The following is a 24,431-nucleotide window of genomic DNA, read 5'->3' as shown; positions in this document are numbered from 1 at the left end:
TTGCTGTTGTTTCCCCAAAGCTATTGTATTTTAGGCATTCAATAAACAATGTGTTCAACGAATACGTTAGTGAATGCGTGAAGTAGCTTTAAATTCTGGCTCCATCATTTATGGAAAAATCTTTTTCACATGTAAAATCAAATCTCATTCTACAAAATAATAAATAACCTAACAGAGGATCTGATCCACAGCAGGAACTGAGTAAACATAAACACTGTTACTATGAATCCATTTCCTTCTTTCTACCTTGAAGTCCTGCCCTCTTTATTTTGCCTTCTTTTATAAAGAGAAAAGGTGACTGCAGTACCTTTTAGTGCCCGGGTTCAGAAATTTGCACTACACCTGGGCACTCTGGAACGGTCCACAGCACAGTGTCTTCATAAAGGTCAAATTCATCGGCTTACATATGTATGAAAAGCTGTGATAGTAATTCTTTCAAGACACTGCCAGCAGCTTATTTAGTTGTAAATATTGCATCAAGAGCTCTGTTGTGCAACGGCGAAAGCCATCCTGAAGAACAAGACTGAGTCTTTTACTTTCCTGCCGCTTACACTTAGGTCAATGGCTGCCTTGTTTTTGATCTTCTGCTCAAAGGTGAAAATATGAAAAACAACCACCTGATCCCCACAAAAATTAAGGAATAAAAAGAAAATGTCAGGTATTTTCTGTCAACACATTCCTCAAAATTTACTCACTTTCCTATTCCTTTAATATCTTATCTCAACACCCAGTATGTGTATTTATTTCTGGAACCTACCCAGATCCTGCATCTGAATCCTAGCACCTTACTTCCTAGTTTCCCTGAGGACAAGGCCTAAAAAATGTGAGCTTCTCAGATGTTCAAGGTGATAAAACACACAAGATGATAAAAGCTTAAATTATGCCTATACAACTTCCTCCATTAAAAGTTACAACTTTTCAAAGCAAAGGAGTAAGACGATTAGTTCTAGAAGTTTAACCTTTCTTCCTACCTTCTAGCAAATGTGTGGTTTAGGATGTAATTTGATACTTAAAGTGCAAGACACTTAGTCCAACTAACCTGAAGAATGCTTATTACATTTAAATTGCCTGTGTTTTAATTTCAGGTTCATGGCATAGTTCTTTTTAATTTTCAGATCTTTGGAATTCTGCCTGAACTGTTTCTTGGAGCCAAGAATTGGTTAGGGATGAGGCCAGTTGAGCTAGGACCCTACTAGGCAGCAATGGCTTTGAGCAATTATGTGTGGAGGTCCCAGGATTATGTCAAGTAAATGTACTGTTAGGGAGTCAGAAAGTCTCCCTTTCAGGGAGAGTGGGTGCTAATGGGACTCATGGAACCAGAGCAGGCAGATTAGGAGGCGTGGAGACAGTCAGCTAAGCAGTAGACCCAGCCAGAGGAGCAATGGAGATTATGGTATAATGTACAAATATACAGTAGTTTATTTATATTATAAGATAAGCCAGAGCTGGAAAGGGACAAACACAATAAAGTTTGGTACAACAGAGTCTCCTCCATGGAAAGACTGTGTGGTACTGATCTCTTTACCATGTTGGAATGCATGAACTTGAAGTACCCTGGAAAATCAGTCTCGATCAATACGAACCTCAAGCCTGATCCCCTGTACTAACTGCATCCAGCCCCTGTTAGCTTTAGGCTGTTTAATATTTGTTTAGTCAGTTAGTGTTTCTTCTTGGGTAACTGGCCTGATATGAGAGTTAAGGTTTTATTTCTCATGGCCTATCCAGGTGATGGAATGTATCCAGTCCAAGAGATGAGCCCTCAGGTTTAAGCTGGTGGGGAGTAGGAGTTTAAGTCAACTGGGGAGACAGGGCATGATAGAGAAACAGAGACACTGTTGATGACCATATGTTAAGATGAAACTCAACAAGACCCCAGTTGAAAAACAATATAAAAACAACAATCAGAGGGGCACCTGGGTGGCTCAGTCAGTTAAGCATCCGACTTTACTTCAGGTCATGATCTTGCTGTTCATAGTTTCGAGCCCCACGTCGGGCTCTGTGCTGACAGCTGAGAGCCTGGAGTCTGCTTCAGATTCTGTGTCCCCCTGTCTCTCTGCCCCTCACCCACTCTCATTCTCTCTCTCTCTCTCTCAAAAATAAGTAAACCTTAAAAATTTTAAGAAAACAGCAATCAAAGAGGAGAACTGAGACCAAGACTAGAACCTTCCAGAAGTGAAAGGCAGGAAGTAGGGTCTGGGAAGATGTGGTAGTCCAGTTTAATTCCTGAGGTTGACATGTCAGGTATGTTCCTCATGTCATGCACAAGCTAACTTCAAGATGCCTGGCTTTTTCCCACAGTTTCATACATTCCACTCTTTCTTCCTTTTTTTTTTTCAAAATTTTTAAATGTTTTATTTACTTCTGAGAGAGAGAGAGACAGCATGAGCAGGGGAGGGTCAGAGAGAGAGAGAGACACAGAATCTGAAACAGGCTCCAAGCTCTGAGCTGGCTGGCAGCACAGAGCCTGATGCAGGGCTTAAACCCACAAACCATGAGATCACCTGACCTGAGCCAAAGTCAGACACTTAACCCACTGAGCTACCCAGGAGCCTGCATCCCACTCTTTCTACCAGTTTATGGTGACTTGGAATGAAGTAGATGTAAGTATTCTTTGGAACTCCAAAACGACAATGGAGCTTTTACTTTGAAAGCTATTTTTTCAGGCTTCCAGTTTAAAAAGTCTTAGATTAGCACCTAGTTTTCTGACCTTAATTAAGCCAGCCTCCAGTTTATCTATAAAATGGAAATAATAACAGGACCTTTACCTCACAGAGTTTTGTGAAGCTTGTGTGAGATAGTATGCCTGTTACAGAGCAGGAAGGACCTCAGCAAAGTTAGTCATTACTATGGCAAAAGCAACCCCAGTAGACCTTGTTGGCTTGAAGTGATAAATAACCCAGGAGATGAACAGTTATGGGATAAAGATAACCTTCTCCCAACTAATGAAAAGAAGAAAATTTACCATTTATTTGTATATCACTCCATAAATGATAATAAATTTTGACAGTTGTCTTTTAGAAGACCATGATCTCGCAGTTCATGGTTTCGAGCCCCATATGGTGTAGATGCAAGAAGTGCCTTAGAAATTCATAGGAGGGAGAGAAGAGAAGGTGGCTTTAAGAGCCAGCACTAAAAATCTCCCAGAGTTTAAATACACACCATCAGTCCAGCACACCATAAGTAGAGAAAGACTCATGATGTCATGTATCTTCACATCTGTACTGAAACCCAGTCCAAGGTCCTTCCCACAACCTGTAAGATCTGATATGATCTGACCCCTGACTTTCCATTTTCTATCATACCACTCTCTCTCTTGTTTACTTCTATAGACTGATTATCCCCCCCCGCCCAAGAACTCATACGTTGAAAACCCCTAATGTGATGATATTTGGAGGTTGCGGACTTTGGAGGTGATTAAGTCATGAGGGTGGAGCCTTCATGAGTGAGAGTCCTGCCCTTATAAGAGACCTCAAAAAGCTCCCTCACCCCTTCTGCCATCTAAGGACATAGTGAGAAGACAGGCATCTATGGACCCTTCCCAGACACCAAATCTGCAGGCGCCTTGATCTTGGATTTTTCAGTCTCCAGAACTGTGAGAAATAAATTTCTGTTGTTCTGAAAGCACTCTGACTATGGTACTCTGTCATAGCAGTTTGAACAGACTAAGACGCTTACTATGATCCAGTAACTTTATTTTATTTTTGTTTTGAACATTCCAAGATTCTCCTGCCTAGCTGAACGTATAAACCTCTTTGCATGTCTGAATTCATATTTCTCATCTATCTGGTCTTAGCTCAGATGTGATCTTATCAGACAACTCTTCTCTGGTCACCTATTTAAAGTGAACCCTGCTTCTCGTGCCTCTAGTCCACAAAAACTACCCATCATATGGTTTGTTTTTTAATAACACTTACCAACCCTGAGATTATCATGGATGAACATATCTATTTCCATTCTCTTTCTACTGGAATATCAGCTCCATGAGGGCAGAGAATGATCTGTTCAGTGTTTCAGTGGGAGGTAGTGAGTGCTTCCATGATACAGAAATCAGCCAGATATCATCTTTGTTTTGTGGGTTGCTAACTTCTGTTTGATACCTACTCTTCTCCCACCAGTCCGTATCATCATATCATAACTAAACTTTGAATTGTGTTTTGTCTTTTCTAAACATTGTTTTTTAACTTAATCCATTGCATACTTACAGTAATTCCGTTAGTTAGAATATTTCTCTTTTAAAGATGAAGAAACTGAGGTCCAAGAAACCTAAGTTACTCCCATGGTCACATGGCCAGTGGAGACTAGAGTAGAAATGAAATGGTTATTTTCACTCCAAGCCCTACATAGTCTGAAATGTGTATTGTGCTACACTGGTTACCCTTGCATAAAATGGGGGAAGAAAGATAACAGAAATCACAACCCAAAATCAATACAAACATACAGAAGAACATTTCAAAATAAAGACTTTAGATAAATCTCCATAAATCTCTAAGATAAAATACAGTTCAAAATGGAGAAGGATATAATAAATAGATGTGTGGTGGCTGAGGAATGAAAAAATGCAGTTGACGTAAGAGCAAATTCAGGCTTAGATGCCCAGGACAGAGTGTTCTGCACATCAATCTGCCAAGTTAGACAAGCCTCCTCTGAAGGCAGGAAAGAATTGTCCCTTCCATTCAGTGGCCTGAAATACACAAGTTATCTTTTGTGGGAAAAGTCATTAGAAGATTGGGAGGAAACAGTAGTTAGACTGGGCAGAGAAACTTGGCCTCACTTCCTTTCATTGAGAAGGGCCTGGGATGTCAGAGCATGAGAGATGGATGGACCAGGGAGAACATCAACTCTGTAGTTCTTTGGATTGAGATGTTCACTGCTTGGAAGTACATCAAAGGCAGAGATGTGGAAAAATCGGTCTATGGGTAGTTAAGACCCAGAATATTCTTTGGGTTTTTGTTTTTTTCTAAGATGGATAGAAAGTCTCTCATTATGTGTCTTCAGTCACTTTGTGGGTTCATTAAAATGAGACAGACAGATATTTAAGTTGTGTTTCCTGCAAAGGAAGCAATGCCTTGAGAATCTATTAGCTTTGAAAGAAAGCAGAATTCTTACCAATGCTAATATCCATTTGGCATACCACGTCAGCATGCTACTTGAATAAAGGTTATTTCCAATAACATTGATGGGATCACAGGCTTAGTTTGTAATAAAAAAGGACATAACACTTTAAGCAATTCCTAAATTAGATAATTTCTAAAAGGTTCAATAAAACCATGAACTTCTTTTTTCCAATCTAATTCAACTCAACTGACATTTACCAATCATTAAGCATAGGCATCATTAAATGAAGACTCAAACTCAACCTACTTGCCTTATTTTTTAAGAGGTCTTTCTGGGACCTTGTTTGCACATCTTCCTAACAAAGATTTTTAAAGAAGATCCTTTTTGATATTCATTTATCTTCCTTTTTATCCATTCATATATTTTCATTTTCATCATTGATATGTATAATTTAAGCACTGAGGATAACAGAAAGAAAAGAAGGAAGGAAGAGACGAGTAAAGGAGGAAGAGAAGTAGGAGGGAAACATCCTTATCTTCTAGAAGTTAATAGCCTAACAGGAACTAGGATCCACTGGAAAGTACAAATGGCACAACCAGAAAACACTTATTCCCTCACTAGCTGAGTTTTACATACACACATGCCACACATACACACACACGCACACACATGCACACACACAGCTTCGTTTTCTTTGTTTTTTGTTTTTTGGGTTTTTTTGCTAAGGCAGTAACCATCTTGGCAAATAAATGAACTTTATTATCTCAGTTTGCTCGCTATATAATGAGGAAGTTGGATTAAATGATTGCTGAGATTCTTTATATCTCTAAGATCCTATAAATTATTTCACATTTATTAATTTGTTGTGTGTGGGAAATGGGAAATATTTCGCCAGGAAAAGCAGGATACACAGCATGAATAAACCTCATTTGGCTTTAAAGAGATTATGATGTATTGGCAAGATACCAAATGCAAACAACTACCTGTATCTGAAAATAATGTGAATAAAAGTGTTGGAGAGATGAGAGGAAGGAAGAATTCATGCAAATGCGGGACAGAATTGGGTGTGAGGGAACAAACAAATTGTTTAAGGACAGCAGAGAGAAAGGGCTCCCCTGGCAGAAAGGGCAAAGGATCTTAAAGGCAAAAGCAAGAACATTAAGGAAAGAAACTCAGAAAGAATTGGCTGTGTTAAAAGGTCAATAACAAACTGACCTAGCTTGGTACTTGGGAGGAAACCAGAGATGACTTTGGGGTGAACTAAATCAAGCAGCCCAGAGTCTTGCAGAACTGCCTAGACATCTACTTCAAATTGAACTCAGGGACCATGGCTGAAGAACTAGTAAAAACTGTTTTAGTGCAGAAGAAATGGGCCAGGAGGTGGTATGGTTGATGCTGGTGTGTTGAAACTGAGGGGCACTAAGGAAGCTGGAAGGTTGGAAGATACTGACTCTAGACAGATGAATATAGAAAATCCAGAAATGAGGAAATCTCAACAAGATCATCCAATTTAAATATGTTCCAAATGAGTAATTTCCTAACCTATGGACTATTGGTATTTCCAAGGTTCCTTGCAGTGCAGCAAAGCAATTCATTTCACTATAAAACGCAGGCTCATTGAGATGCTTTGGATGATTCTCCCCGGAGGAGGAATAGTAAAGAGGGCTTAGGGATTAGATCAAATCACTGAGGCTAGACGAACCCAATGAGAGACTCCATTTAAAAATCTGAGTGGTGTCAGCCAACAGGAAGCCTGGGACACCGTGTTTGAGGATGCCTCTGACTTCACACAGAAAACATGCCCACCTAGAGAGAAAGAATGGGAAGTTGTGGATGGGATAGTGTCCATGAGTCGAGCCTAGGTAAATAAGGCCTCGGGGAAGGCTGTGTGTTAGCCTGACAGCAAGAATATGATGGGGTTATAAACAGAAGGAGGAGTTTCAGAGAAGGTGAGGGTATGGAAGATGGAACCCACAGGATTTTTTAAAGTTTATTTATTTGTGTTGAGGGAGATGGGAAGCATGGGCAGGGGAGGGGCACAGAGACATGGAGAGAGAGAATCCCAAGCAGGCTTCATGCTGCCAGGGCAGAACCTGACATGGGGCTTGATCCCACGAACTGTGAGATCATGATATGAACTGAAACCAAAAGCCATACACTTAACCAACTGAGCCACCCAGGCATTCTGGAATCACAGGATTTATACACAGAGAGAATCCAGCTAAAGTAAATTCATCTCCCAGGGGAGCAGGAATGAGGACTATGCGTTCTGAGTATTGATAACATAAGAGATGTAAGAGCCTGGAGCATGTCTTACTCAGAAGGCCATGGTTGAAGAACACTAAAAGGTGCCTCTCTAGGTGAAGACACCACAAAAATACTAAGAACTCTTAAGTGCCCCCTCCTTCCATGGGTCTTGAACTCCTTTAAAAGGGTTGCTTAAGCAGTAATCATACCTATTTTATGGTACTTAAAGGCTAAGGGTTTTCTTTGAAAAAAAAATTGTTTTCCTCTAATAACTTTTATTTTCAATGTTTATTTATTTATTTATTTGGGGGGAGGTGCAAGTGAGCCAGGGGCAGAGAGAGAGAGTGAGAGAGAAAAAAGTAGGGCTCACCCAAGGCAGGGGCTCGAGCTCACCCAATGTGGGACTTGAACTCATGAACCCTAAAATCATGGCCTGAGCAGAAGTCAGATGCTTAACAACTTAGCCACCCAGGAGCCCATCTCTAATAAGTTTTAAACCATATATAACAAAAGATTAATCTCATATTTTACCCAAATAATAGCTTTAGAATTTAGACAGAGCCAAATATTTGGTAGGCTATGGTGACTAAATGGCACAGTGTATTAGGTGCATAGACTCCTCATTCATTCTGGGGAACCAGAATGCCAGGATTCAAATTCTAATTCTATGAGTGACTAGCTGTGAGAGCTGCAGAAAGTTACTCAAATACCATGTCTCGGTTTCTCATGTATAAACTTGCATAATCGATTACCTTCCTCACGGTGTTGTCAAAATTAAATGAGTTCACACATGTGGATGTCTTAGAATAGAGTCTGGCACGTAGTAAACACTCAGTATGTGTCATCAGTTGTTGTTGTTGCTGTTTATTGTTGTTACACTTGTTCCCTGATTTCTGAGCCCCGGAGCAGGTGTACCCCACGGCAGGTGGGACTGCTCTTCCTCAGCCATAATGCAAAGTGAGTCACAGTAAAATCATGCTGCCAACTTCCTGAACTATTGAATTACTTGAGCTTCCACATACAATCACTACTAAAATAAAGTTGTCCTTTCTTTCTGAAGTTCACAGATTACAGAGGCTCTTTCCTCAACCCCACCTTTCCTTTTCAAGGACATTATATCTCAAAGAAAAAGATTTGAAAATGATTTCTTTTATTGTCACCCTTTTGTAGTTCCTTTTCTCCATTCATTCTCCTGTCTCCTTTGTACCTGAAGAAAAATAATACTTCATTCATTATATTGTTATCCATACCTGGCAGCCTATAATTGCTTTTGTATAAGTGTATGTGCCTTTTGTATGTATGATTCAACATGTGCAATCCTTTCCCTTTCCCTATCATGGGGGTCACCCAACCTCGAGGGAATAGTGGACATCTGGATGCCAATGTATGAGCTGGTGTGCAGTTTTTTCACTGTTCTAGAAAGAAGATAAAGGATATACATGATCGGCCACTAAATTTCACTTTAGCCTCAACTCTGGTATGGTCTTAACTTACATGGACTTTCATCAGTGCTCAAATGCTCAAGTGACAGGCAAAATAAAACCCTCTCCCTGCAAGACATCCACATTCCAATCCCTGGAAACTGAATACATTAGATTATATGGCAAAGGGGAATGAAGTTTGCAGATGGAATTAAGGTTGTTACTCAGCTGACCTTAAAACAGGGAGATTATCTTAGTGGGCCCAAGGGCTCAAGGGCTTTTAAAATTGGAAGAGAGGCACCTAGGTGCCTCAGTTGGCTAAGCATTTGGTTCTTGATATCAACTCAAGTCTTGATCTCAGGGTGGTGAGTTCCAGCCCCTCAGTGGGCTCTATGCTGTGTATGGAACCTACTTATAGAAAAAAATAAAATAAAATAGGAAAAGGGATGCAGAAGTTACAGAGTAATGCAATGTGGGACAGACTTAGCCTGCTATTGCTGGCTTTGCAAATGGAGGAGAGGACTATGCGCCAGGGAATGTGGGCAGCCTCTAGAAGCAAGAAAGGGCAAGGAAATAGTTCTCCCTTAGAGCCCTTGTATCACAGCCTTACTAACACCCACAGCTAGATCTGTCCTGGAGAACTGTGCTAACTTCTGATCTATAGAACTACAAGATGGTATCTTTGTGTTGGCTTAAGCAACTAAGTTTGTGGTAGTGTTTACAGCAACAATGGGAAACCTATACATGCTCATCTTTGAAGATCTGGAAGCCATCTTCATTTCATGGGACTCTACCTCCACTCCTCCCCTTGCCTACTGCTCTGTTTCATCTTTGCTTATAATGCAGTAGAAGTTACTGAGCACATTCTCTGTGCCAGTTACTCTGGTGGATCTTGGAAATGCAAGACGAATGAGACATAGCCCACGTCCTTTCATTTACTCAACAAATATTTGTGTACCTGGGCTACCCACATTAGATGGGGCAGAATGAAAACAGGCCCTGCCCTAAAGAAGCTCTCACACTTCTGAGAAGACAATCAAGATAAGTAAAAAATGAGATTTCATATAATAAGTGCATGTTCTAAGAGTATAGAAGAGAGACCACCTAACTCAGCTTGATGACATCAAGAACACTTCAAAGAGAGGAAGAAATGGAGCTTGAATGAATCAGTTTGCCAAAGAGACAAGAGCTTCAATGAAATGTGACACTTGAAATGTGGCAAGTACAGATGAGGCACAGAATTTTACATTTTATTTCATTTTACTTTCAGCTGAAATGGAAGTAGCTATATATGGATGTGGCTACCATACTGGACCATTTTGCACCAGAATATGCCCTTGAAAGGAAAGAGATTACTCTCTCTGTCTCCTTTTTCCACTTCTTTTTTATTTTTAAGTTTTTTAAATGTTTATTTATTTTTGAGAGAGAGATAGAACACAAGTGGGAGAGGGGCAGAGAGAGAGGGAGACACAGAATCAGAAGCACGTTCCAGGCTCCGAGCCGTCAGCACAGAGCGGGGTTCAAATCCACAAACTGTGAGATCATAACTTAAGCCAAAGTCGGACCCTTAACCGACTGAGCCACCCAGGTACCCCCTTTATCCACTCCTTAATGACTGGAAAGCAGATGTTGTGGCAATCACTGGGACCATGCAGATAGGACATCACCTCAAGGATGGAAGTAAGGAAAGTAGAGGAAACTTAAGTCCATGACATCATACATCCATGTTTCAGTTTGGCTTAGGCTGAGATTGTTATGTGAGAGTTATAGAAACCCCTACGTTGTTTAAGCTATTGTTATTTTGGATCTTTATACAGCAGCCAAATCTGTATCCTAATACAAATGTCTTTAGAATAATAAAAAGCAATAGCCATAGTCTTTGCTGAGTTTTTGAGCTCCTTTGTGTACCCCACACTATGCTAACTGCCCAAAATGCATTGTCTCGGGGGGTGCCTGGCTGGCTCAGTTGGTGGAGCACATGACTCTTGATCTCAGCGTTGTGGGTTGAGACTCACATTGTGTGCAGAGGTTACTCAAAAATAAAATCAAAAATGAATAAATAGTCTCACTTAATCCCCATACATTCCAATAAGGGAGATAATAGTATACCCCCATTCTGCAGATTAAATGGAGCCTTAGAGGAGTGGCCCATTAGTGGTAGATTTAGGCCAGTCCTACAGCAAACTATCTTATCACATAAGGCAAGGCAAATTGGCTATACAACCAGAATTCTAAATGCAGACATGGTATGTATATTTCTGGCAGACATTCTCAGCTGTCCACCTAGCACCCATTTCCTCCTTCCTCTTCAAAAGAGAACCCCAATGTATTCAAATAGTGGGCAGAGATTCCTTGACATCAGGAAAGGGAGGTTCCTATTAAAGAACCCAGGAAAGAAATCCCGACTGGTCTAAAGTAGTCATGATAATATCAGGCCCCTTGGCCAATAATTGGTCTGAACATAGGTACATGGCACAGTTCTGGTTAGTGAGATATAAGTAAAAGCCTGTTAGGGACAGTGTCCCTCTCTAAACAACAAGCCAAAACCTGGCCCAGAATGAAGCTGCAACACTGCAGGTGTGGCATCCACCACGTAACCATGAAGACAAAAGCCAAGATCATAGAGATGGCAGAATTGGAGAGATAACTGAAGCCCATGTTTGACATGATTGAGCTGTGGCTCCTAGTGAGGGCAGCCTACTTCCAGACTTCTTGCAATATGGGAAAAACAAACCCCAACTTACTTAGGCCCCCGTAAATCCAGTTTCAGTTACTTAGAGCTGGATGCCTCCTAACCGATACACATATGTATACTTATCTTTTGTTTTCTTAGAAAAGGTAATGAAAAGTCACAAACCTTACAGTGGTATCCTGCACACTCTATGCTGACTGCTGGAAACCTGGCTCACACTGGCTCACTCACAGTAAGAATCATTTCCATCTCTCTCAAAGCACATGCTTTTGGGTATACGAAAACTAACCTTAAATAGATAACAAAGCTCAGGCAAAATGCGTATTGATCCCTTTCTGAAACTCAACCGAAAAAACTTTTCCCCTCAATTACAAATGTTACTAAGTAATGCATATGTGTGAAAAGTGTTTAGGTTCTATTGTTTTAGACTGTTAATATTCTGAAATTTTAAAAGAAATTTCTGTTATCTCTCCATCTTTGTAGTTTAAGAGAAAAGCAGTAACACTAAGCCTAACACATAAGAAGGATTTATTCAGTGGGAATACCAAATCATACCAAAGATAAATAAAGAATTGAAGTATGTTATAGAGGACTAAGGTTTAAAAACTGGTTTAAATACATAGATAAATAAAAGAGGCAGAAATGGTGTTTTGCATTTGATCTGCACTGGAAGTTGATTTCATTCTGCTGAGTATACAAAAAGCAATAAATAATATTTATGTAATCAGCTATTCCAGAATTATAAACACATTCTAAAGTATTCTGGATTGCTAGATGTTTTCATTTGACGGGAGAAAGAGCAGATATTTTTCTAGCCATATGCTAAATAAAGCACACATTCATAAACACATTCATAAACATGCCACCACCTTCACCACGTTGTTAATCTTTAATCTGATTTATAACTGAAAAGATCATGTGGTAGCTGCTTTTACACTATTTCATTCACAAAAAGAGATTATCCATTGAGCAAGCACATTCTTCCTCCCAGGATTTCACAGACTAAATGAGTTAGACACATTTCTTTTCTTTCAAACACCAAGCCATACAAAATATTTCCAAATATAATCTGAAAGGTATGAAACAGCAAATTAAGCAATATTCAGGCAATCCTCGGCACGGTGGTGGCATTTTTGACAGACCTGACAGAAGTTTTAAGGTTGAAAACGCAATGTGAATAAAGACAATATCACAAAAAGAAACATACCTTAGAGATGATTAATGGTTCTCCGTGCTCCAGGCCACCTTTCAAAGTAAAGCCCCAGGGAGCTCCTCCCTGCAGGAACACTTCCAGATAAATGTACCTGGCCTTGGGGGTCCTGCTGGGGTTGAGTGCGGCAGTAGTCTTCTCCAAGTTCTCTGTGGTCCTCATTATGCCCAATACATGATCCCTCGAGTTAAATTTTAAATGCCTGAAGCGGATTCGGAGTAGTGCTTCTATTCACAGCACCTCATCCCATCCTTCATGATACTCGCCCGCCAAAAAAAGAGGTTTTGAGAAACAAATTCTTTCAGATGTTCTTCTGAACTTCAGTCCAAGATGCTGAGCCAGGAGGATTTTTCACTTCAACATTTCTGAGTGTAAATTCTCCTCCTGGGATTCCGGAATCTCACTGAAGCCCCCCAGGGCTCTGTATCTCCCCACTCTGTTTGGAAAAACAAAACAAAACAAAAAACTTCTCTGTGTCACTCCCAAGACTGCTTTTCTTTTGCATGCACACACCCCAAAACTTTTCCTGTACGTTTTCCAGAGAAAATTCAAATAGTCTTACAATATAGCAAGAGAATTGCAAAAACTCAAACGAATACCTAATTTTTGATTGATTATCAACCCTTTCTTCCTCTCAGAGTGAAATTTACCATTACAATAGCCTCCCCTCTCTCCCCAGAAGTAGCTTTAAAAGAAAGCAAGCACTTACTATGCTTCTGCGGGCTTGAGAATTTTCTAACTTGTCCCCAAGAGACCGAGAAGCTGTGCTAAAACTTTTTGCTTATGTTTTTCAGCAATAAGATCATGGTTTGCTTCTTGCAGAAAAAAGAAAAAACAAAAAAGTTTTTGCAGGATGGACAGAAAAATGAAAAAAGCATGGCCAGTTAATCCTCAGTGGAGACAAATATCCAGGAGGCAGCTGAGTTCTTTCTTTGGTATTTTCAGCGATGATCAGCCACTGCTGCTACCGCAGCAGCCACTTGCCTCCTCGGAGTGAAAAAGCAAGGAAGTGAGAGGAAAATGGATTAAGGCAAATAGAGCCACTGCAACTTTTCTGCACAGTGAGCCCTGCTTTGCAGAATTCAGTTCAGCACAAAAACTTGACCAATCCAAGTAGTCGCACAGCTGATAAAACGTGGATAGTTAAAAATACCATACGGATGGCTAATTACCAAGGAGTAATTAGATAGAACAGCCCCCACCTTGTACCAATTAAAGCAAAATCCCGGGGGGTGAGACACAGACATTGGCATTTTTTAAAACTCCCGGCAATTCCGCTGTGCAGCCAAGTTTGAGAAGCAGCGCTTTAAGCAGTTTGAGTAAACATTTAAGTGTCAAGTTGGTTGCACAGGGGTTTTCTCTTCTTTCTTTTTTTTTTTTTGTTAGAAGAAAATACCAAGTGTAATATATGACCAGCTTCTCATCTTGAAATTTGACTCTCCAATCAAATTTCTGCTTGCTTGGCTCAAAACAAATAAGAAGCAGGCTTTCTTCTACATTTCAATTGTTACCTACTCCAAGACTGTTGTCCATTCTTTAAATGAAAGGAAATATATACTTGATGCCTGGCAGGCAATAGGTACTCACAGTTGAATGCTGTTCTAATTTCAGGTTATCAACAGAATTTGGTAATAATGTTACATAAAATTTAACACAACTTTTTAATTAAAATTTGAACAGTGCAAGATAACTATAACCAAAAGGGTTCAGCCATTAAATTATTGGAACAATTTAAAATTCTTTCCAAGAGATATGTTTGCTAAACATTTTTCTATGTAAACGTATGTGATAATATGAATTATGTTGAAAATTGAGGTTAAAAATTACTGTGGGTTTTGATGCCAATTTGAGTGTTTCTACTTATAATTAATGAAAATATAATAGACAAGCAGACATAGTTTGCAAATGAGTCCGGGTGATATTTAATGTACAACAAACAAGTATAATTTGATGTTCAGTAGTAACTTCATGTGAAGGGCTCAATGAGAAAAAAAAAGGGTAAAATCTCATTTTTATGTGATGATAATATTTTAGTGTAAACATAAAGTGTACCAAATGAAAGTATATAGTAAGTATTGTCTGATTCTTAATAGTAATTTATGCAAGTTTTATTGCTCTTTCCTTTTGCAGCTTAATGTATAAATTAAGAATAAAAGGAGAAACATTGACTTTTTTTCCACTTGATTATTCAGAGTGTATGTATGTCTGTGTGTAGTTAAAAAAGTCCTAAGTAAATGAATAATTTTTTCTGAGAATTGTTTTCTGTGGCACTTATGATCTTGCTACTAATTTACTTTGTAAAAAATGGGATTTTCTAGAACCAACATTTAATATTAAAAGTAATAAAGCTGAAAATAAAAGGCAAAAGAAAATAAGCGATGAAGACTACAACTCAGTACTTATGGACTGATAGAACTTCTATTTTATTTTCTTGTCAAAAATTTTAGGACCTAAATATTTAATGAAAATTGATATATAACCTGAAAAAAAGTCAAAATTCATTTGGCAGCTATGTAGTATAGCAACTGATAGATCAAAGTTAGACAACCTTTTTCCCCATCTTCCATTGATCAGAGTCCAAGAATGTATCCTTGTTTTTAGAGGGAAGCACACAGAGGCCAGTAAAAGGTTAAATGATCTGGCCAGTCATCCTTCAAGCAGCATAAACAGGCATAAAATTAAAATCTTCAGACACTTAGGAATGAAATCTCAGTGTAAGGTAGGTCTTTTGCATAATTTATGGCAAAAAGACAACTTTCTATGTGGCCAGCATTGCTAATTCATAGGAAGAACTTCTGTTAGGGCACATAATTTGGACCCAAACTCTAATTAGAGAATGAAATTGGACCCCAGCTCCTCCCCAGGGAAAAGGAATCAGCCCTATTATCTCAAAATGCTGACAGTGGAAGGGACAGGATTCTAACTGAGAACAACGTAGCTTTCTTCTAAATCTATGGCTTCAGATTCAGGCTTTCTGATGAAGGAACTTCCTTTTTGCCTGCTCAGTGTCTCTCTGAGGAGCCACTCTTTCACCTACCTAGTGGTGCTGGTGGGCTGACCCTGTACCTGGGCTCCAGGATGGATATATGATCTAGGCATCAACTGTCCTTTGGCTCAAATGATTGGCATATGGATGGGCATGTGACTCAAGCTTGGCCAATGTAATAACTAGGAATTTTATTAGAGCTATCACCAAGGGGCATTCTCTCCAATGAGATTACTAAACTGACAGATACAATCCTGGAATTGCTTGAGGGCATCCGTGCCATCACAAGTCTGAGAAGAAAGACAACCCCTAGGAAATCAGTCCAAGATATGTATATGGTGTTCTGGGCCCAACCAGACCTCACTTAAACCAGCAATTCTCAAACTTCTTGGCTTCAGGACCACTTTCCAATCTTAAAAATTATTGAGGACTCCAAAGAAATTTTGTTTATGTGTGTTACATCTATCAGTATTTCCTGTACTAGAAAGTTAAAATAGAAAAGAACTTTTAAAATAATTATTAATGGTTTAAAAATAGAAAAGTCATATGTTAAAATGACTAACACATTTTGCTGAAAATAACTATATTTTCTCAAACAAAAAACAAATCACTAAGAAGCATGACATTGTTTTACATATTTGCAAATCTCCTTAATGGCCAGTTCAGTGGAAGAGAGCTGGATTCTACTATCTACTTCTGCATTCTATCTGATGGATGTCACAGGTCTTGTAGCCTCTGGAAAATTCCACTACACAGTTGTGAAAGGACAAGCAGACAAAGGCAAACAATGCCTTAATTATTATGTTGGGAAAATAAATAAAGTTATGCACTATACGATGGCCAACGGGACTAACATAAGCTCTAGTTCCTAGCTTAGAGATTCCTCTTATGAGTTCTTCTTCCTGCCCTGCTTGCCATGTGCACCAAATTACTACTAATGTGGAATGCAGGAGTAACAAATGATTAATTGTCCCCCCCCTCCCCCGCTTGTGCTCAGGACTCAGCTCTCTGGAGAAGGATCTCCTCTGAGCCCGCCAATGTAAAATAAAACTCTAATCCACCAAGATCTCCGAGTGCTTCTTGGTTTTTCCACCAGCGATCCAGTCTGGTTCCGTAACAGTTATGAAAATGATTTTGACCTTATGGACCCAAAGGGTCTCAGGGACTCCTTGAATTCCCCACATCGCACTTTGAGAATTGCTGCCTTAACCAGATATAGCCATTCCTGAAGTCATCACACTCCTACTAGTTATATGAACTCATAAATACCTGCTTATTTTTTCCTTTAAACATCTAGAGTTGGTGTTCTGCTACTTGCAACTCAAAGAGTTCTAAGCAATACACAATGAAATCCTTCATGGTTCTTCCTGCTTTGGGAGAAAGTTTAAGGAAGCTGAGTGCAGCCTCACAGATGTAGGTTTGCATCTTATTTTCTCTCTTTCTACTGCTTTCTTTCTTTTTCCTTCTCAGAATTATTCCTATTTTTAAAAAATCTAATTGGCTTATTCAATGATTTATAATGGGGCAGCAGGCCATCTAGGGAGTAGAAAAGAGCACCCAGAACTACTATTTTTAACCAAATTCTTTCTTCATGACACATAGATTCAACACAGCTCTGTCTCCACTTTCACACTTTCTGTCTCTACATGAAAAATTCCCACTGATGGTAACTGAGTTCATATTGCTCTGTTACTGCGAATATGGCCCCAGGGCAGAAAAATATTCTAATCATATTGACTTTCCATTTGCCCGGCATTCCTATACCAAATACTTACAAATGTCATTTGCCTAATCACTGTTTTGACTTGGAAATCATGCATCACTCTATTTGTTAACATCATTTAAAGAAAAATTCATTTATTCTTTTCAAAATTTTAATGTTTTATAGTAATGTTTAATGCCTTTATCTTTATCTTTTTATGTAACTTGAATTTTAAGTATGATTTTTTAACTGACTGGATTTTTTAAACGCCTCTGAATTTAATCTTCCAAAAATTGAAAATGCCATTAGATTATCTCCGGAAATAAAGTAGGAGCGACATCTAGTGGCTCTTCTGGCTCACTAAATAATTATTAAAGTAACTAAGATTAAATTGCTGTATCAGAGGTTTGGAAGGTTAGTTAGTCTTTCTCAGAAAGCACCTCTCAGAATCATCCCAAATAGACAAAAACTAACCTTATTTTAAAGTTCTCAGTCTTTAGGCAACCTTTCAGAGGCAAAAAGAATCATCTTTTATTGTGTCTCCTTCTTAGGACTTAGGACAACTTTCCCAGCAGACCTCCCCTCACCTCTAAATGCCAAGAAGCCTCCCCTGAAAACAGTCACTTGGAAGAGAAATAAAAGCCCAAAGATCAGTTTAAAATAAGAGAAGGAAAAATAATATAAAAACAGGGAGGGAGGTAAACCATAAGAGACTCTTTAATACAGAGAACAAACTGAGGGGTTTTTGGTGGGAGGACAGGTTTAAATGGGTGACGGGCATTAAGGAGGGCACTTGTTGGGATGAGCACTGGGTGTTATATATGAGTTATGAATCCCTGGGTTCTACTCCTGAAATCAAAAAACAAGCAAACAAACAAGAAATTCAAACTTCTTATAACAAAAAAAATAATAAAATAAAATAATCAGAATCCCTCAGCCAGAACTTCCCTTGAAGTGGTGTCAAATACTGTGTTGAATGCTCAAACATGACAGATTCTCTGAGAAAAGAGGAATGGGAAATGGATGTTGGGTATACAACTTACAGCATCGGCTTCACCAACTATCCTAACAGTTGTCGCAGAACTATCGAAACACAATCAATTTAAATTTTTGAGAATGATCAAAATGTCCGGTGTCTCAGCTGGGGCAATAATTTCACAGGTGTATGTATTTGTCAAAACATCAATTGGTATGCTTTAAATTGATACAATTTATTAAACAGAAATTAGACCTCAATAAAGTTAGTTTTTAAAAAACTCCAGGACTCAGTCAACAGAGGGCTGGGTAAACAAAATGTGGCTAATACATACAACAGAATATTATCCAGCCTTAAAGTAGGAGGCAATTCTGACCCATGTTACAAGGTGGATGGATCTGGAGGACACTATGTTTAGTGAAATAAGCCAGTCACAGAAGGACAAATACTGTACCTAGAGGAGACAATTCTACAGAAAGTAGCAGGGTGGTTGCCAGGGCCTGGGGAAAGGAGAAGGGGGAGTTAGTGTTTACCAGGTATGGAGTTCAGTTTGGGAAAATGAAAGAGTTCTGGAGAGGAACAGTGGTGATAATTGCAAAACAATGTGAGTATACTTAATGCCACTGAACTGTACACTTAAACATGGGTAAAGTGGTAAATTTTATGTTATGTATATTTTATCACAATAACTGATGTTTTTTAAAAAATACTTGTAAAAGGTAAAAAATGTCAAATATGATACTATAATTAATCAGTTCATTATTCATCACTTAACCATCTTGAGCAAAATTATATAGGTAGATGCCACAAAATTGCCAGATGCATAAAGAGCTAGATAATAATAGTAAATTATAGGATAGGATATAGTAAATATAGACACCTGAAAGAAGTTATAACTGTTAACAGTTATTATTATGGTAGGTTATTATTTTAAAACTGGTAGAGGGGTGCCTGGGTGACTTAGTCAGTTGAGTGTCTGATTTCAGCTCAGGTCGTGATCTTGTGGTTCGTAGGTTCCAGCCCTGTGCGGAGCACTGTGCTGACAGCTCAGAGCCTGGAGCTTGCTTCTGATTCTGTGTCTCCCTCTCTCTCTCTCTCTCTCTCTCTGCCTTTCCCCTGCTCACACTCTATCTGAAGAATAAATAAGCATTAAAAATTTTTAGATAGATAGATAGATAGATAAAAGCTGGTAGAAATATATCCATACACTTATTTTATTTCTTAGGTAAGAAGTAAAAGATCTTAACAAGAATATACTTGGCAGAAATGCTGGATGATTACAATAAAGGGTATAGGTTTTCTTTCCTTTGGAAGAAACAGAGACAGCTTCAAAGATGCTGGTGATGATGGTGACATCTCAACAGCAGAAACACAGGCTAGAGGAAAAAAGATGATCTGCCTTTATTTTACTTCCTATTTGACATCTATGTGCTACTTCTATGCCTTTTTTCAATCTTCTGTAAAATAAATTATCTTAGAAATAAACTCAAAAACTTATTTAAAAAAAAAACAAACTCATTTCAGTATTGAAAGAGAGAGTGACCACAAAGGAACATTCTGGGTAGATAGAAAGATTCTACATGTATGTATTGGAGAGCTCCATGCTAAGTGTATACATTTCTCAAAAGTCATCAATATGTACATTTAAAATGAATGAATTCTATCGTACATGAAGTATATCTCAATAAGGTTGATTTTAAAAAACTCAATCAACTCTAAAGAGTAGAAACTTCCCCACATTTAGGATGATATATGAAAGTCTTCTTTTACAACTAGTTTTAAAAGAAACCCCAAATTAGGAATTGCTCATCTTCTTAGTCTACTCTGCTAGGAAACGTTCCTAGAAATCTAATCATGTCTGTTCCTGGGATGCAGGTGTGTCTTCCCTGCTCTGTTAAATTTCCATGCACTGCACATTCCCTCTTCTTCCCTGCATCCACAGCACTTAACCACTTCTAATATGTTAACTAGGTCGGCCTGATTATTTCTGACGTGTCTCTCTCAAATAGAATGTTGAGTTCTGTGAGGGTAGGGTTTGGTCTGTTTTGTTCACCGATGTTCCTGTATATGGTTGGTGTTTAATAAATATTTGCTGAATGAATTCAAGCTTTCTTATTAAATACATTTATTTCTTATGTCCTTGGTGGAGAGAAGGATGTCAGAATATTAACTAGATACACTTAAATATTTTTTTAATGTTTATTTACTTTTGAGAGAGAGAGAGCGTGCACGAGCAGAGGAGGGGCAGACAGAGAGAGAGACAGAATCTGAAGCAGGCTCCAGGCTCTGAGCTGTCAGCACAGAGCCCAGAGCTTAAACTCACAAACCATTAGATCACGACCCGAGCCGAAGTTGGACACTTAACCTACTGAACCACCCAGGCACCCTTATACCCTTTAATATTTTATACCCTATCAACTTGCAAAAGTTACTGGAGATGATTTGCCATTTATTTCCTCTCCACTATACATTGAGTTACTTCTATGTGTCCATGTTGTACTAGGCATTGGGGAAACAAGGCTGTCAGATAAGACTTAACATAGAAAATCTTAAATCATAGTCAGAGAGGGAAAATATCTACACTAAAAATCCAAGCTCCTCTGTAACTCTGATGTAGCATTGCATTAAGTTTTGAAGATCTTTCGCAAGGATCCCTAAGTTCAAATCAAAAAGGAAAAACACAATGCTTAAAATTTTTTTTATAATCTATGCTATGTTTTTAACTACCATCTATTTACAAAACTGATAATGTTTTGTGAAACAAGATCTTTTTTTAAACTAAGCAAATCATGAATTAAATTTTAAGTGACTCTACATATATGTCATGATTATGATGTATAAAGTGCTTTTCGGGTACAATTTTAATAAATGCTTTTGTACTAAGATAAAATTCTTTGATTTTACAGAATCATAGTTCTTTTTAAAAATATTTTTAGTTAGAAAAATCTCACGCAATAATTTCTTCATCTAACATTTGGCAGATGAAATACAACGCTCTAAATGGTTAAATGGCTCGCCCAAGTTTATACAGTTAGTGTCAAAGCTCAGACCAGATCTGAGTTCCTTATTCCCGAATCATTCTTGAATCAACCCTTCCTTCTTAACTGCACCTCTTCAAGGCAGCAGCCATTTGGATTGACAATAATAAGAAGGATACTGGCTCCTTGAAGGCAGAAACTAAAGCTTCTTTATAACCCCCACTCTCACCCCAGGGTGCCCAGCACAGGGTCTGGTCCAGAGTAGAAACCCAATAAAGGGAGACAAATAACTCTGGAACCATGTATAGACTTTTACTAAAGAGCTCTTGGTGAGTTAGGTCCTATGTGACTAGAACCCCAACCTTCTCCTTATGGCCCACTCCACTCAGGCCTCACTGGTTGATTCTCAAATATACCAAGCATGTGCCTGGGAAGCTCTCTCTACAGTACGGCTCCTCCCTCCAATCCTACAGGACTCTGCTCAATGTCACTTTATCAATGAGTCCTTCTCGGAGCACACTATGAAATGGCACCTGTTAAATACAATTTTCAACTTTTCATGTGTGTGAGCCCTGCTCCTAGGCTTCCAGAAAAACTATACTGTAACATTTACCAATGTGAAAATAACTAAGCAAAACCTCAAAGGATGGGCTCTATTTCTGCCCCAAGCACACATCGTATATCTGCTTCGTTAAAAACATAATCAAAAAGAAGCATTCCAAACATGAAGGTAGGAAAAAGAAAAAAGCCTTCCTGATCCGATAAGACTCAAGTTATACAGCCTTGCACATATGAAAAACACAAGATAAAGCCTATACCTTTCTGGAATGTCCTTCATCATAATGATTTGCAACTCTTCATGTGGAAAAACAAAACAAAACAGAACAACCACACACACATAACCTGGTAAAGAAAGTGTTCTTTCCCCAGGGAACTATCTTCTTTGTGAAGATGGTGTATCTCAGGCAGATGTCCTAACTTGGGCTCAAATAAAACTCTCTTCCTTTTTCTTTATAATTTTAAAAAAGGCTCGTTCATTTTGCATTGACTCACCACACATTCACTTATCTCCTCACCCTATCTCTATAACACTTATCTTCACCAGACATATTTGAACTTGTCCCTTTGTGCCTTATTCATCTTCCTCCACAAAAAGGTAAACTCCATGAGGAGGCGGACTCTATTTGGTTCATGGCTATATTTTCAGCACCTTCATGGGGCCTGTGGTAGGTGCTTCATGAATATATGTGAAATGGCTGAATGAATGTTAAAGGAAATCTGGACCCCTTCATCTTTAACTTCTCTATTTTAAAAGCTAAGAAACTCTTTTTAATTCAGTATAAAAATCACTGAGAAGTAAAACTGCAAGATACTTCGAAATGCAAAGGATTGTATGAGAAAATCTAGTGCATATAATTGCATGCATATATACAGGTTTAAGTAAGTTGTTTTTTAAGTTTATTTTTCTTAGTAATCTCTACACCCAACGTGAGGCTCAAACTCACAATCCTGAGATCAAGAGTCACATGCTCCCTCGAATGAGCCTGTCAAGGGCACCTAGTTTTTTATGGTTTTAAGACTTCGAAAAGAAAAAGGAACTTTCTTAGTTCTTAGGATCCAGCATACAAATATAAACATTAGACACCAATGGAAATCCCTTGTTAGTAACTAAAATATTTACTTGCCACAAGAAAGCTCATGCTTTGAATAAAAGATTAAAATAGTGGCACCTGGGTGGTTCCGTGGGTTGAGTACCCCACTCTTGATTTCTGCTCAGGTCATGATCCCAGGGTCATGGGATAGATAGGCTCTCTCTCTGTCTCTCCCTCTCCTCCTTGCCCCTCTTGAGAGTCCTGCTGGTGCCCTCTCTCTAAAAAGGGGGGGGGGAGGAGATTAAAGCCAATTAATTAAAAATTGCTTTCTGTCTAGCTACAAAACTTAAACCACTTACCTTTCTACTTAATACTTATGGTTTAATTCTCTATTAAAATGCTTCATTCTATAGGCAATCTTAAATCTCGGCTAGTCAATAAATAATTTAAATTACAGGTATGATCAATAGCAATCTTTAGTGGCATTTGATACTATTTTATTAAAATCCATAATTACCTTAAATAATGTATGATTTATTGATATTTCCAATCAATTTAGACATAAAAGGCTTTTGGCTGTAGGTGTGTGTGATGTGACTGTAATAGTATCAACGTCACTGGTTGCATCTGTCACACTTAGGCCTTTCTGAATTCCTTCCTTGAGCACTAATTTGGGCAGCACTGAGAGGTTTGAGTGTGTGATCATCTCATCCGATAAATTCTACATCAGAGAGCAACTGAAACACAGAAAAGGAAACAACTCTCCGTAGGCCAGAGGCAAAGTTATCCTGAGAACATACTTGAACATTGTATGAACGAAAGTCATTCCGGCCAGAGGATCAGCATAAGCAAAGGCAGAGCTGCGAAATGTGAATTCTAACTTCAACTAGTCAAATGGGAAATTAAGGATGGGACTGGAGTAAGTGTCAGAAACTGAGGCGGGATGGAGGTGAGGCAGTGTGAAGGCTTGGCAAGCCACGCCAGGGTTGGGATTAAGTAGGGGTAGGATTTGTGTGGGTTGGTAAGGATTTGGGAAGACTATTTGAGGGACAACTGCGAGAACGGTCTGGGGTTTTGGGATGCCTGTACTGGGGAGACCGGTTAAGGGGTTGCAGAAAAAGTGAGAAGCTTTGAGTGGCAGAGAGTACAAGTGGAGGCCTGAATGCAAGGTTTGATGCAAGCAGCCCCCTGACTCCGGACTGAGGGGAAGGGAGAGGGAGATGGCGCTCGGTTGCCCCGGCGACGGCGTCTGGGGGGCGGAGTCAGGAGTGGGAGGTGCCCCCACGCCACGCCGAAGTGCCTAACGGTCGCCCGCATGGCTTGCGTGNCGCAGGTGCCGCCGCCGCCCCAGCCCGCGTCCCCGCGGGGATGCAGCCAGTGTCTTAAGATGGTGTTGGTTGCAGGTACTCGGGTGGGGCGCGGCCCAGAGAGAGGGCGAGGGAATGGGTCGTGTTCAAGGACCCGGAGCAGCGCATCTTCATTACTGGAACTTTCTAGACTTCTGTGTTGTTTTGCACATGGCAGATGCCCAGTAAATTGGTTTTTTAACGGAAAGGACTGCTGTATTTCGGG

At 39.2% G+C, this 24,431-nt stretch overlaps 1 protein-coding gene across 1 annotated transcript in view; it reads right to left on the bottom strand.

The window, feature by feature from the left end:
• Positions 1–13,403, bottom strand: part of SHROOM3 (shroom family member 3) — a 301,596-nt gene extending 288,193 nt beyond the window's left edge. The window contains 2 exon segments of the mRNA XM_077750890.1: positions 12,623–13,061; positions 13,335–13,403. Coding sequence (XP_077607016.1) covers positions 12,623–12,787 — 165 coding nt within the window. The 5' untranslated portion in view covers positions 12,788–13,061; positions 13,335–13,403.
• Positions 13,404–24,431: the final 11,028 nt, after the last annotated feature.

Source organism: Crocuta crocuta, unplaced genomic scaffold, assembly GCF_008692635.1.
Source record: "Crocuta crocuta isolate KB4526 unplaced genomic scaffold, BGI_CrCroc_1.0 scaffold1, whole genome shotgun sequence".
NCBI lineage: Eukaryota > Metazoa > Chordata > Mammalia > Carnivora > Hyaenidae > Crocuta > Crocuta crocuta.
The sequence above is the reverse complement of the archived record's forward strand: the minus strand, read 5'-3'. Positions and strand labels throughout refer to the sequence as shown.